This window comes from Diprion similis, chromosome 4, assembly GCF_021155765.1.
Source record: "Diprion similis isolate iyDipSimi1 chromosome 4, iyDipSimi1.1, whole genome shotgun sequence".
Classification (NCBI taxonomy): domain Eukaryota; kingdom Metazoa; phylum Arthropoda; class Insecta; order Hymenoptera; family Diprionidae; genus Diprion; species Diprion similis.
Genome location: NC_060108.1, coordinates 14,577,688 through 14,591,619, shown reverse-complemented (window position 1 = coordinate 14,591,619; position 13,932 = coordinate 14,577,688). Strand labels below are relative to the sequence as shown.

General features: G+C 39.0%; 3 protein-coding genes across 3 annotated transcripts; all 3 read left to right on the top strand.

Annotated features, from left to right (window-relative positions):
- The first annotated feature begins 367 nt into the window (after nucleotides 1–367).
- Nucleotides 368–1,708, top strand: LOC124405110 (protein CWC15 homolog). The gene is made up of 3 exons (XM_046879729.1): nucleotides 368–690; nucleotides 810–1,113; nucleotides 1,195–1,708. Exons 1-3 carry the CDS (start codon nucleotides 560–562, stop codon nucleotides 1,435–1,437), a joined length of 678 nt encoding a protein of 225 aa, XP_046735685.1. The 5' UTR covers nucleotides 368–559; the 3' UTR covers nucleotides 1,438–1,708.
- Nucleotides 1,709–2,286: 578 nt separating this feature from the next.
- Nucleotides 2,287–4,780, top strand: LOC124405111. The gene is made up of 2 exons (XM_046879730.1): nucleotides 2,287–2,620; nucleotides 4,411–4,780. Exons 1-2 carry the CDS (start codon nucleotides 2,327–2,329, stop codon nucleotides 4,453–4,455), a joined length of 339 nt encoding a protein of 112 aa, XP_046735686.1. The 5' UTR covers nucleotides 2,287–2,326; the 3' UTR covers nucleotides 4,456–4,780.
- LOC124405109 (protein 60A) lies at nucleotides 4,558–12,600 on the top strand. Its single transcript, XM_046879728.1, has 6 exons — nucleotides 4,558–5,413; nucleotides 8,406–8,592; nucleotides 9,501–9,655; nucleotides 11,510–11,698; nucleotides 11,913–11,989; nucleotides 12,121–12,600. The coding sequence occupies exons 1-6, from the start codon at nucleotides 4,993–4,995 to the stop codon at nucleotides 12,379–12,381; spliced, it is 1,290 nt and encodes a 429-aa protein (XP_046735684.1). The 5' UTR covers nucleotides 4,558–4,992; the 3' UTR covers nucleotides 12,382–12,600.
- The last annotated feature ends 1,332 nt before the right edge of the window (nucleotides 12,601–13,932 follow it).

Here is a 13,932-nt window from a genome sequence, read left to right as displayed (position 1 = left end):
TTTTTGGCACCTCCGTCGAGTGCACGAGTGGCGCTAGGTTACGTCCGTTTGCAGTTCATCTGTAGATGATTGTGCAGCTAGTGCAGTTGGAATTGTTTGATAGTGAACAGATTTTTTTAAATAAAATAGTAAAAAATTCTATATGTATCTAACTGACAATCATATATTATAAAGTTCAATAATTTAAATGAATCAATTAGAGGCATCAATCTTCTTCCTCTGTCCTAGGGAGTTTTTAGCGCTGCCAGATAATTTCGGAACGCAGACTTCAGATACCTTCAGCCAATGATATGACGAATTGATTTCGTGAAACTGTCCGATGAGTCTGAGGGTAAAGACGACTGCATTCCTCCATGCAACGCCGCCTCTGGGTTACATTAGTTTTTCATATCTCATGGTATAAAATCCAAACCATACTCACTGCTCCCGTCACAGCATGTATATACGTCAATAGCGTATTCGACAAATAGCGGATTATAAACAAGAGTCTGAATAGTGTTTTAAAGTAATTTTTCATCGTCCGGAGGGATTCGCAAGTTCATTATACCCTGGTTTCAAAATGACTACAGCTGCGAGGCCCACATTTGAGCCAGCGCGTGGTGGTCAGGGGCGCGGAGAGAAGGATTTGAGTGCAATTTCTAAACAATACTCGAGCAGGGATCTGCCGTCTCATACAAAATTGAAATACAGGTAATAATACAAGTGCAGAGATACCATTTTCGCGTGTCATATCTCTGTCCTCTTATCCTTTTAGAATATATCGTGTTATAACCAGAAAAATTTACATAACCTCGAAATTCTCTCCACAGAGAGTACGGTCAGGGAACAACAGACGAGTTGAGGAGCCGTGATTTCCGCAAAGAGTTAGATGAACGTGAGCGGGAAAAAGACAAGGCGTCGAACCGTCGCATGATTGAACCTGCAAATCGTGATGGTTCGGCTGTTGCAGCGAAAAGACAAAAAATCGATCAAGTACCCGCAGCGAGTTTGGATGCCGATGATCCATTGGACGAAGACGATTCTGACTCTGACAGCGATGAGGATGACACAGTTGCACTACTCGCTGAACTTCAGCGCATAAAGAAAGAACGTGCTGCCGATCAAGCCAAAAAAGTAAGATACCTATATACAGATAAATTTGATGTCCCTGCGATTGATGATTTCCTGATTTATAAATTATTATTTTTTTACAAGGAAATAGAGAAGAGACAAGAGGAAGAGCGCATCCGTATGGAAAACATCCTTTCCGGTAACCCACTTCTCAATTATTCAGCTCAGCCTGGACGCACAGACATGAAAGTGAGAAGGCGGTGGGATGATGATGTGGTTTTCAAGAATTGTGCACGCTCGGAACCTGAGAAAAAGCGGGATGTGTTTATAAATGACTCGTTGAGAAGTGAATTCCATCGAAAGTTCATGGAAAAGTATGTGAAATGAACGTTGTGTCTAGCTGGAGTTGTACTTGAATTGATGACAATCTCGTATTATGTAATAAACGAACTAAACGACGATTATCATAAGCACTTGACAAATTACAAAGCCGATAGTTAGAATCAATTTCATTTTGAATAAAACTAGCGCAGGAGGTATAAACTTTCGTTAAGTATCGACATATTCTTTATTCTTCTCTAGCCATAAATTAAGAAACTGGAGTAAGTTAAAGTTGATTCATTGTATAACTTGTATAACTTGTATAATGTTTGAGATTTAACAAGAAAAATATTTTCATTAAACTATACATATAGGTAAACCAAGTTGTGTTTGTATGAAAATATTTCATGACCCAAACACTTTTTCATCATACAGAAATTGAAAACGATAAAGAATATTCTAATCAAGTGATTAAAGTTTCTTTGTTTTAGTGAGAAAATCGCAAGAGTTTTTGTGAAATAAATCTGAAAATATTCGATGCATTGTATAACTGTCATTAATTTTTGTCCCCCCGTCCCTAATTTTTTGTATTTCCTTTTACATTATGTACAGAAGTTTACACAATGTAACTAAATGAATGAAAGAAAAGCGCGGGAATTGTGAAAAATTTTGAAATACTTCACTCTTTCATAGCGACACCGAATGTTTAATTTTCTAGAATTTGTTCAAATGATGATAGGGTATTTCTAATGGAAGACAACGAAGCATAAGAATAGGAGTTATGGGACGAAAATTCTTTTTCTTTCCATCGGATACAATAAGAAAAAGAATATTAACCATGGAGAAAAGAATGCGGTAAAGGGGGGCCTAGATCGCCGTGAACAAGAGTAAAGACTTGATTTCGGTATGAGTTGGTCCAGCAAAGCGGATGGGTCAAGTATAACCGGTCCGAGTTATGACCATTGGTATGGAGTTACGTGCGTCGTCGTCGTCGTCGTCGTCGTCATCGGGTGGCGGCAAAGGCAAGCAGTCTGGTGCAGCCGTTCGAAGAGCAAGAAATTTACTACAAAAGGCATACGAGTTGGGAATTGTTGGCGCAGACTTTGCGGCACCGTTTTGTGTACAAGTAGCGTGCTACCGCGGAGGAAAATCGATGACTCCGATTATCGTTAATCAGGATTTAATAATGATCACCCCAAGGCAAGGCGAACGTGCAGCAGCAGCAGTAGCAGCAGCACCGTGCAGAGCAGTTACGTCGATCTTCGTATGTACGAAGCGGTCGTTTAAATATGCCGAATACACGCATGCATATACGCGACATGGAATTCCATACGTATGTAATACTCGTAGTCGGGAATTTGCCCGCGGGCTTTTCTCCAGCTCTCGTGCATACGTACGTGTACAAATATGTATATATATGTATACGAGTATATATACATACTTATTTATCTTATTAGTTATTTCTTACACGTGAACAGACGGTGCTCCCTGCTTTACCTCGTGCCTTCCTACCTGCCTCTCCGCGCCTCTCTTTTCTCCGTTCTCATCCTCGTGCCCCTCTCCTCTCGCTCTTTCTATCTCTCCTCCGCGAGGCTCCTCTTCGTCAGGAGAATCTTCTCATCCCGTATTACCTAGCATCCACGTCGGTGTCGACTCGACAGGGCCGTACCATTATTAATTGTTTTTTATAATTTTATCGCGTTGTTTCAACACTGACAACAACTTATGTACCCCGCGATTCTCGTAATATCGTTCAAATCTGCCGCTATACTTATTGGTACATTGAAAATTCAGAATTTTCGTGATTTAGATTCAAATTGTCACTCCTTCGGTCAACCTGCTGGTCTACTTTTACTTTAGAATGATTCAGTAATCCAAAGAAATCATGGTTTTCGACCTCATCACAAGTTTTTTCAACGATTTAAATGATGCCTCAATAAATCATTTCGCAATTAATAATGAAATGGTTCTCGTGTATTTCATTAAGGTCTCGTTTTTTAATGCAGATCAATTTTCACTCAGTGATTCAGAAGAGACTGAATAAACATCGATTATCTCTCTTATCTCAATTATATTAAATAAATGGCATTTCAAAGCATTCTTCATCAAAAGGATATTATGATTCACAACATTTCGACTACTATGGTATACGCCACTGTACTTCTGGTAGCAATTTGGGAGATGGAATTTGAAGATGTTACTGATCAGTGTCATTCGATGGCTTTAATTATAACCGCCGCTTTTCCGCCATTCCGCAGAATATCTTGAATTTTTTACCGAACCCTGACATATCCCGTAGCGTAATAAACACTTTCACCCAAATATTACTCTCTCTGTTTATCTCTCGCTCTCCATCCTGCTCTCCGAGAAAGGGCCCTACACCAACAACAACAATAACAACCACACCAAATAAACACGCGTGAATATACAACCAAAGACATGTTGAAAACAATCTTAAAGCTCCATTTTTAGCTTTAATTGCTCTGATACGCAAACGACGTCTTTCATATAATGAAACAGTAAGTAGAAACCAATAAAATTTACGCGGAAACACAAGCGTACGAAAATTTTTACTCTATGATGAGCGAATTGTGAAAGCAGATTCGGAAACAAGTCTAAACTATGCTAAATAAAAAAAAAAAAAAAAATAATAAAAAAAAAAACACCGTGTTTCAGAAGCACGTGAGTGTTTCAACTATACTCAAATTTGATTAGCATTTTATATTCTGGTGAATATAAGATTTGAATATATACGAGTAATAATTAATTCCGAACGAATCGCAATCTGAGTCTATGAAAAATCAAAAGCTTCCAGAAGCATGATTAGGTGTGATTTAAATAGATAGTCGAAATGCAATCACCTTGCGTGTCGAAAATTCGTCAAATCTTGGTCTTCCATGCAGTGTCGAATCCTGGGAGAAAAATGGTCCTAGAGGAACCGACCTGATTATAAATAACAAACACGTACAATTTCGGAAAATTTCAACACGTCTTTCGTCTCTATTGCCGGTTTCCGTGATTCCTTTTCGATCACTGAAGACTGAAGTCGGGTTCCAGGGTGGCTGCAACGCCGTTGAGCATTAGGCGTAGGGGGAACCCCTCAGCTTATTCCGTCCCTGAGCCTGAGGCCTTGCGAGAAGTTATACGGAGAGGCAGGTTGGCGATCGGGCCAGACAAGCAGACTGGCACTAGCATTGCCTGCGGAGTGATCACGAGGAATTAAATGGTGAACGAACGGACGAGGAAACGCTGCACCGCTGCTTTCGCTTTGTACGGAAAAAAGGGACGCGTGAAAATAAGTAAATAAATAAGTGCGAGTGAAAGTAGGAAAAATTGTTTACAGTGTAACAAGTTCGATAAAAGTAAAAGGCTAAAAATCATTGACAAACAAAGTGAATAATCAACCGGGGTTGAAAGACAGCAAAACAAACGAGATAAACATAAACATCAACGGCACGTTTCCCGCAGCGAATAAGAGAAGAGAGGAACGATCGAGTGATAATATTGATAACCGGTGTGAAAATTGGCGGGAGAAATTCAAATCCTGGCGCAAGGCGCAACTCTGCCGAGGGAATCGACGATTGAGTATAGTCGACGTTGTATCTTCATACGAGATCGAAGATGTTCCGTATCGGTAAATTGTCAATCGTCGCGTTGTACTCGTCGTTGTTGTTGTTTTTTTTCGCCGAAATCGGCGACTCGGAGGGTCGTCTGAGCGGACTTTACGTCGACAATGGTCTCGACCAGACGGTTATACACCGGGTAGTTACGCAGCGTGAAAGACAGGAAGTTGAACACGAGATATTGAATCTCCTGGGGCTTCCGGATCGACCCAGAGGAGTCGGTGGACATCCGCCACAGGTGAAACGATCGGCGCCAAAGTTTCTCCTCGATATATACAGGAACACCCTTGGCGAGGGGGAGGATCAGGACTTGTCGTCGACGGTAAAACCCGAAGGAGATCGCGGACACTTTGATCTTAGCGGACAAGATCTCAGGGCGATTGACCAGAGCGATGTTATAATGAGCTTTGCTGCGCACAGTGAGTATCAAAACAGGAACAATCAGAAAATTTGAGAGGAAGGAACGTTTTTTTTTAAATCAATTCGCGTCAAAGTAGTTCTTTAATTTTAAAATCAAAATTATTTGAATTTCCCGCCACTTTTCTGTATTTTCCTACGACCTGTTTGATTTCATATTCAATTGCACCCGGTGTTAAAATCAGAATCCTGGAAGTGTTATACATTGTATATAGGGATTTGGAAAATATAATTGATAAAGATTACACTTTTTCAAAAATCAGCGCGAGAAAAAAATTGGGAAAATTCTTATATGTAGAAGAAAGCCGCGTTACTGTAGAATCGTTACAACGCAGGTTGCGCATGATGATGAGTTTGGTTGTAGAGTGATTTGAACACCGTTTAAGCTGCATTAATTTACTGTCAGCCTAAACGCAGTTTAACTTTAATAAATGATTAACCAAACTCGAATATTACAACTTTAAACAGTTAATTTGTTCCTACAGGATTTGTGAGACTACAATTCTAAATAATGTAATAATATTCTAGAAATAAAAAGTAGCGTTTCTTCGTTTCCAAGTTGTTCTTCGACAACCCCATTAATTCTTCGTGTCCACTAGGTTATACCGTACACGCCAAGTAAGCGTATTTAAATCACGCAGATGCTTACGACCCTGATGAATACGCAATCGACGTGGACATACACCATACATAACACTCCTGTGACATTTCGTTAGCGAGAAATACGAATTTGCATATTTTAACGCCAAAAATTTCCAGCTGCCTTGTTTGACTCTCGGCAATATTCAATAAACAGATTTCTATTCAATGTTCAGATTTTTCTGTAATCTTTATTCCATGTGAAAAGAAAAATCCGCCAATTTATGATAATCTGGTGAGACAAGAATGATTCGAAGAATCGTCGTTCAATAGCTAAGTTTAAAAAATGTCAGCTACTGATGGCCATGTTTGTCAGTTTTTTTCTCTCTGTTTTCACATTCCTATCTCTCTCTGTCTCTTTTCGCGTCACCGAGTAAGAATTTATAATTGACATTCCGCGTGATGCGCTGAAACATCGTTTCTCCTCGAAATCAGTAAAAAGCTGTTCAATCCTGTTTGCAAAATTCTGCTACATGACCTGCAGGCATTGAGAAATTCGATATCGTCTACGAATCTACGATAATGCTAACAGAAATATATAGTTTACTTGATATAGTTTAACAGATATTTTTCACCTCTATACTTTATACACACACAGACACAAAAAAATATCTAGAATTCAACCCGATCGACTTTACTCGTTGTGAGAATTTCGTTCAATTAACATTCGGCATTTTCCTACCTAGGTGTAGAAATTTTCAAACGACAAAACAGTGACGATTTAAAAATATTTCTCACGTTTGGTATAGCAACGATTTTCGAAACGGTCTAATTCGACTTATTCACGTGTTTGTTAAAATTTATTATGCCTAGCTGAGCGCAGAATAACGCCGGAAGGGAATTCTGACCACTATCAGCAGCAGAATAATAATAGTATCTCACCTAACACCGTAGGTGCCTCGAAAGTAGGTCCAGAAAAATAATCACCATGCAATCTTATGCCTTATACCTTATACCTTATACTCATTGCATTGACAATAATTTCCCAATGAATTATGCAACGTGAATTGGAAGTCTGACGTCGAGTCGATCGCAGCTTGTAAATAAATATGAGACAGTTTATTCTCCATCGTTTCTTACTTTTTATAACCCACCTTGTTTTCGCTGCTTTCGTGCCTACTACTAATAATGTAATTCTGAAACAATGAGCGGCGATATATCTTTTAGTAAACGAGTCATCGATGCCGGGTGGTCCGAATATTTTTTAAATGACTGCAAAGGCGGGGGAGTCGAAACGCTTTGTTTTCAACATGCGGCACTGGACAAGCCCGAGGAGGGTGAGGATCGACGAGGCCTCGAGGGAGGTTTCTTACCTGGGCCCTATACGGCCCTCGGTCCCCGTCAGTCCCTCCCGCTGTCCTACTTAGAATTTTGATTATATTGACTCATCTAGTCTTGTGAGAAAGACGAGCGTAGAGAAAAGGATGGAGGCATTCGGAGGAAAAGAAGAGAAACAGGCTGCCAAGATTAACGGGAAAATGCTGCCGGAGGTGCCTGTTGCTGAGCACCTTAAAAACAATCCTCACGTTATACCTACGCTGCATCGGTAGAATCCGTGTGTATTACGTGGATATGGTGCTTGTTAGTAACGCTCCTGCATCGCAATGCCTTCGGCTTCATGTCCATCGTTATGGGTTAATCAGGTATCACCGTGTAGATAGATGAAAATCTCACGATCTGATATAGAGGTTTTATGAAAACATTTTTATTATCCAACGGAAATTTCACATTGTAGAATTGAAAGAATGGAAGATAAATGAGAAAAATATTCAGGAGGAAACAGTGTCAAGAGTGTGTTTCGCACTAAGGTTAACGAATGATTTTCACATTTGATAAATTTTTAATCTCTTCGCGAGGGGAAAGGTCGTAGGGTCGACGTGACGATACATTTTTAACAGAAATTGTCGTTTGGCAAGTTGAGGATTTTGCCAGAGATGCACAAGTAAATCCCGATCAAGCAAAGCGTATTCATATTCTACAAACTCGAATTCTGAAATGAAATTGTAAGAGAGAGATTTGTTTCGATATTGGAGTCAGTGAAAAAAGCGTAACAAAAAATTGACGACAAAAAAAAAAAAAATTACCATTTTCCAGCTAAGGAATAATTTTAGACGAACTGAGTTTTCAAAATTTAAGCAAAATTTTCCAACATTGCTATAACTTCAATCTCGTACATCTTGAGGCAGTTATGCTCTTTTCACAAAGAGAACCGATCAGCATATTTTTAATTTTTATACCCAGTTCCGCTGGAGTAAATGAAGAGCAAATTAAGCGGAAATTAAGCTACCGATCAGTAAAGAGCTGCAAAAATTGCTCTTAATTATCCTGCACCGCCTGCATATAACGATTTTCCAGATCACCACGTGGCCGGGGTTCGTCACGAGCGTGGAAAGCGGCTGTGGTTCGACGTGTCGGAAGTACCACCAGGAGAATCCATAATAGGCGCGGAATTGAGGCTTTACCAAAGTCCGGATTTGAAAAATAAAAAGAAACAAGGATCCTACGTTGTGACGGCGTACCGAGTTCTGCGCACCGAAGACGGGTAAAGTAAAATTTTACACACTCATTGTGCAAGTGTAATTTGTGCTAGCAATAAGTATTCCTGATCCTGAGGATTGTTGTCCTATACCTGTGTGGCCTTGCAAAGTGGAATTCGTACCGTTTCTCCCAGCCACGTCATTCTGACCCTAATTAGGGGACCCGTGGTTTAAAACAGGAGATTTTCGGGCCCGAAAACACCGGGAATGGACACTCGCTTCGGTATACGTTGAGCCTTCTTCTACCTGCAGGATTTCACTGTCGGTTTGAAATCACTGCAATTTGTCTGGATGGTTACAAAATTTCAAAATTCATACATAATACTTCTATCAAAATGATGAAAAATTCAAGCTCAACTATATTTCACTGAAACAACTACACGCGATTTATATGAATTTCCGAGTAGAACACCGTCTGTTATCATCGACGCTGTACGAAGACTTGTGTTCGGTGAAAAGCTACGGTGGTCAGTAAGTCACGGGTAGACACAGGAAACGTTATTCCGTAATTGAGGCAAATTAGTCGCGAGGAGATGAACCAGCCACTCTGTATTTTAGAGACGTTAAGAGTCAATTGAAACGTGCAGTCTACGTGTCCTCGGCTTCCATATCAAACACTTGACACATAAAAACAAGTTAATTTTTTAAAACTATGTCACTTACGATATTCTTTAACAAGATACTAAAAGAATATCTCTAATCATCAGGTATTACGAACCTCTGACTTTCTCCCAACTCCGAATTTTTTCTTTCTATATTTTATTTATTCTGATTAATTTAAGTGTAAAATGAGAGAAGACCGAAATTTTTTTTCCCTGTTAAAAAATCCAAAAACTGTTTTCAAAAAGTGAACGTTCATTACGAGCCTATTTATCGCATCCATTTTCACGTATCGATGGTTTTCACGCTGCAGGGAACGGGAGTTGCAGTACGTGGATGCGATGAATACATCAACCGGTCGAGAAGGCTGGTTGACTCTAAACGTTAGCGAGCCTCTCCAGCACTGGGTTAACGATCCTGAGGCAAATCGAGGGCTGTACCTGTCTGTACATCCAGCCGATCGATCCGGTGAGTAAAAATAAGTGTATTAAACGAGAGATCAATGGAAGTCCGATCCGGTCCTTTACCGCCATTCGTGAGCGTTGTATATAATTATGCAAAGGCATATAATAAGCCCATCGGATATATGAACGTATACGAAACGCCGGACGAATTATTATAGCCGACGGCGATTGGCTCCAAATTCTTGCTATCGATATGTCTAAATATAAAACCGATCACACCTCCCAGCTGCCGGGTAAATATAATTTTATAACTACCTACTGCACTTCGCACCCACCTCGAAACTTTCTCGAAAGCTTCTGTGCATAATGCAGTTTCGTCCTTTCCAATTTTTTCAGCGTATAAATAAAAATAAAAGAACCCAGAATATTCAAATCATTTTTCGATAAGTTTTTTTATCTTTTCAAACCGATATACGTCCCAATTCATAGACTGATATAATTCCAGTTATCAGGAATTTGGTCTTAAAAATTCTTCGTAATATTCGATTGAGAAGTTTTGTAAAAAGAAAAATTTCTACCCGATGAGTAATGATCGGCTTACGATTCAGTTTTTACTTCATTGCGAAAAGTTCAAGCTGCGTGTTTTGAAATGTATGTACATAGAAACGAATGGAATCATGCGCATCTTGACGCGCGAATAGCGTTAATGTTCAAGTACAATCGACACTCTGCTGCCATAGCTGTTGCTGCATGCGTGTATTAATAAAGGTATACATAGGTATATATAATACTGTGTAAAGACATGATGCGGAAAGCTGAGATCCTGTGTTTTATATTGAATGATCAAAGTTGTAAACCGGTTGTGCGATAGCGGCGAGGAGAGGAGAGGACGAACGAGCCGAAGAGCCGGAGAGACGAACTCCTGGATCTAGGCGCGGCGCAAAGACAAACTTGTTGCTTATATGCGCTCTTGTATCCCGCACACGTCGAACGACCACTGGACCCTGCAGCAGCATCGCTGCACGTCTAGATTAAATCCGCAACCATATTTATGCAGCGAAAAGACAGCGGACATTGATCGCCACGTTTTGCAATTTAATGCCAAAACCGACTAGAACATACAATCTTCTTGGTTCCGAATCATCGTTTGACGTTGGCTTGTAATATGTTTAAATTGCGGGAATACCGATCGTTGCTGCAGGTGTCGTTTAATAAATTGCACACGATCGTTAAGCCGCTAACGTGCATTCCTCTCTGAGCAATTTACCAGCTTTCTCAAATTGCCACAACTGGTTCCCCTCTCACGTGGATATTCAGATCAATCTTACAGGTTTGCCGATTGCCGATCACCGGTCTAATTGCGCACGAGTAGGTACGTTTGTTTTCTCACCTTTTCACCAAATGGCCAGAATTACTTTAGTCGTTGGAAAAAATAATGATTCATTTTTTTTTTCGCGTAATTGAAAAGGCTCGATTCTCAAAGAACGCAAGAATCTACATGAAATTAAATTGTTGCTCGTGCAGTGCGGATCCTGATTAGCTTGTTGTTCATGTACAACACCGTGATAATTATAGTTATTTGAAAAATTGTGGCCAGGCTGTCTGTCTATAACTCTGAAGTGAATGGCATGATAGATATATGCAGTAAACTTGCGCTGATCGTACAGATTCATAAATAGTAAATATTCATGAAGGTTGGGCTATTAATAAATTCTACCACGACAAGTAGTTCGCCTAAGCCATTCCAATAAACACACTAGCCAGCTGCGAGCAACCGCGGTGCGTCATTATTTTTAATCCTCTATTATACACCTAGTAAAACCAGGATAAATGTTCGAATCGGGAGAGGAAAAAAATGCTGCAGTTCGCGCGATTACATCACAATTATTAATTTTCTTATTGTTACTGTTTTATTTAGTGCATGAAATGAGACCCGAGGATGTTGGGATCGTCGGCTCAAGGGGTGATGTTGACAAGCAGCCCTTTATGGTTGCTTTTTTCAAAAGCTCGGGTATCCGAGAGGCGAGAGTAAGACGAAAACGAGATGCTCGACGGCGAAAGAAGAGCGACTCATCGAGCGTTGACTACAGAAGCAACCCTTACACTGGTATTAAAGATTTATCACGACCTACCAACCACGGTTAAATAATTTCTATCCAACGTCAATCTCTATACGCACAATCAAAATTGTAAATCAGTTTTCTCACTCTTTACTGCTACATTTCATTTATGAAAAGTTTGCGGTAACAGAAAAGAAGCAATGAATCCTAAGTGGAAATCTTTGAATTTTTGAAATCTCATTTTGTGCTTGTTAATTTCAGATCCTTCGATTCAATCGAACGCGAGAACGTGCAAGATACAGACGCTTTACGTGAGCTTCAGAGATCTGAAGTGGCAGGTAAATAACATGTTATTAATCGCTAATTAGCCTGAAGCAAATAGTTATTCCGCGTGATGATAATATAATTAATCGCGTTCCGAGGTGAGATATTTTATGGGTTTCTTTTTTTTTTTCTTTTTCTTTCCTAGGATTGGATCATTGCGCCGGATGGCTACGATGCCTACTACTGCAGCGGTGAATGTAACTTTCCTTTAAACGCCCACATGAATGCAACCAACCATGCAATAGTGCAGACCCTGGTGCATCTGGTAAGCCCGGGAAAAGTTCCAAAGCCGTGTTGCGCGCCAACGAAACTTTCGGCGATATCGGTTCTGTACTTTTTGGATGACAGCAACGTCATCCTAAAGAAGTATAAAAATATGGTCGTTAAAAGCTGCGGTTGTCACTAACTTTCACATTATACGCCGTCGCATCGCACGATCGAATGATAAAAATCATAATTTTAATAGTTTCTATACTTTTCCAGACGTTCTTTCTTTCGTCTCCTCTCATTTATATTCATACAATTAAGAAGCTAAATATTGACGCGTGCGTTGGCAGTTTTTCTTTTTTCTGTCTTGTAATTTATCGACGTGTTTTTCTCAAATTGCCATAACAACAGCCAAGGATATCATGAGATATTTCAAGTTGCCAATAGGCAGATATCGCAGAATATCAAACCATTCATTTGGTTAGGTATATAAATATACAATTTTAATGTAATAAGTGTAACTTTGTTGAGTTTGTCGATATAGCCTACAAACTTGCTATATATATACGATGAGAATATTTATACATATTACATTTTGCCATATTATACGTAATATATATAAGTATAGGAGAGTATATATAAATCAGGGTATTTTAATGAAAAAAAATCGGTATCAGTTTTTCGTCATCTGATCCACGAATCTCTTATTTTTAGTCTGATATTATAGTCTTTTATGCGTAACATTGGCTTGAGCCTAAATTATTAGAAGTATGTAATCTGAAACATCGACTTTCGGTCGGAAATAATTAAGAATTAAAAAAGGAAAGTAATGAGTGAAAATATTTTATTTCAAGCAAGAGCAGATTTGACTTGACAATACATAATTTTCTTGGAATTTTAATCGTACTCTTGTGCAAAGGTAAAAATTAGAATTCCGAATTTTTTCCTGAAAAGACCCTAATATGTTATACTGTGTAATGATTTATAGAATTATAGTCCAAGACTGAAGTCACTAATTAATGGGGAATATCGGGCATAATGCACGCGCGTGTTAATTCGATAATTTTATTAACTGGATCATTTTTTATTGAAAAAATGTTATACGTCGTAGTAGATTTTCAGGTAATATATCATGCTACATTTTAAGCATCGCGATTACGTATAATATACAGATATATATTGTGTACGTGCCAGTAAGTGATAATAATCAATGATAGTTTATTTAGGCCGACCTTTTATTGTTAAAACCATTTATAAACGCGCCATGATCGTAATTGGTAATCAAATTTCTATCTATAATCATATAATAATGACCTTTAAATGACCATGTAAATATAATGAGGAATATACATTCATACATATATTATACCTATAGTCATACATATTAAATGTGCAGTTGTAAATAAGAATAAACAAATAAACCACGTGACGAGACGTGAATTATTTTCCAATCAGTAATAATATTAATTCCTTCTACTTCGTTCGACACTAACATATCCTCACGCCACTGACTGCTTGTATTTCAATTATTTTGTCGCCATTTCAGCTCAACCATTGCATCGAATTCGACTTACGGTAAAAATGCGTACCGAGTCCACTTTCACCAATTTTCTTCTCTTTTCATTTTCTTTTTAAACTAAGGAATTGACACCAAAAAACATTCTATAGAAGTTCACACCACATTTTTTTCACAGTGTATTGTCAGGGTCGTGACAGCGGCGGTATTAAGAAGGTATTCAACCATGTTGGG

Excerpts from the sequence above, each read along its gene's own strand:
- LOC124405109 (XM_046879728.1), top strand. The coding sequence starts at position 4,993 with ATGTTCCGTATCGGTAAATTGTCAATCGTCGCGTTGTACTCGTCGTTG. Across the intron at positions 5,414-8,405 it reads AATGAGCTTTGCTGCGCACA|ATCACCACGTGGCCGGGGTT; the intron begins GTGAGTATCAAA and ends ACGATTTTCCAG. Across the intron at positions 8,593-9,500 it reads GTTCTGCGCACCGAAGACGG|GGAACGGGAGTTGCAGTACG; the intron begins GTAAAGTAAAAT and ends TTCACGCTGCAG.
- LOC124405111 (XM_046879730.1), top strand. The coding sequence starts at position 2,327 with ATGACCATTGGTATGGAGTTACGTGCGTCGTCGTCGTCGTCGTCGTCG. Across the intron at positions 2,621-4,410 it reads CAGCAGCACCGTGCAGAGCA|ACTGAAGTCGGGTTCCAGGG; the intron begins GTTACGTCGATC and ends CGATCACTGAAG.
- LOC124405110 (XM_046879729.1), top strand. The coding sequence starts at position 560 with ATGACTACAGCTGCGAGGCCCACATTTGAGCCAGCGCGTGGTGGTCAG. Across the intron at positions 691-809 it reads CATACAAAATTGAAATACAG|AGAGTACGGTCAGGGAACAA; the intron begins GTAATAATACAA and ends TTCTCTCCACAG. Across the intron at positions 1,114-1,194 it reads CTGCCGATCAAGCCAAAAAA|GAAATAGAGAAGAGACAAGA; the intron begins GTAAGATACCTA and ends TTTTTTTACAAG.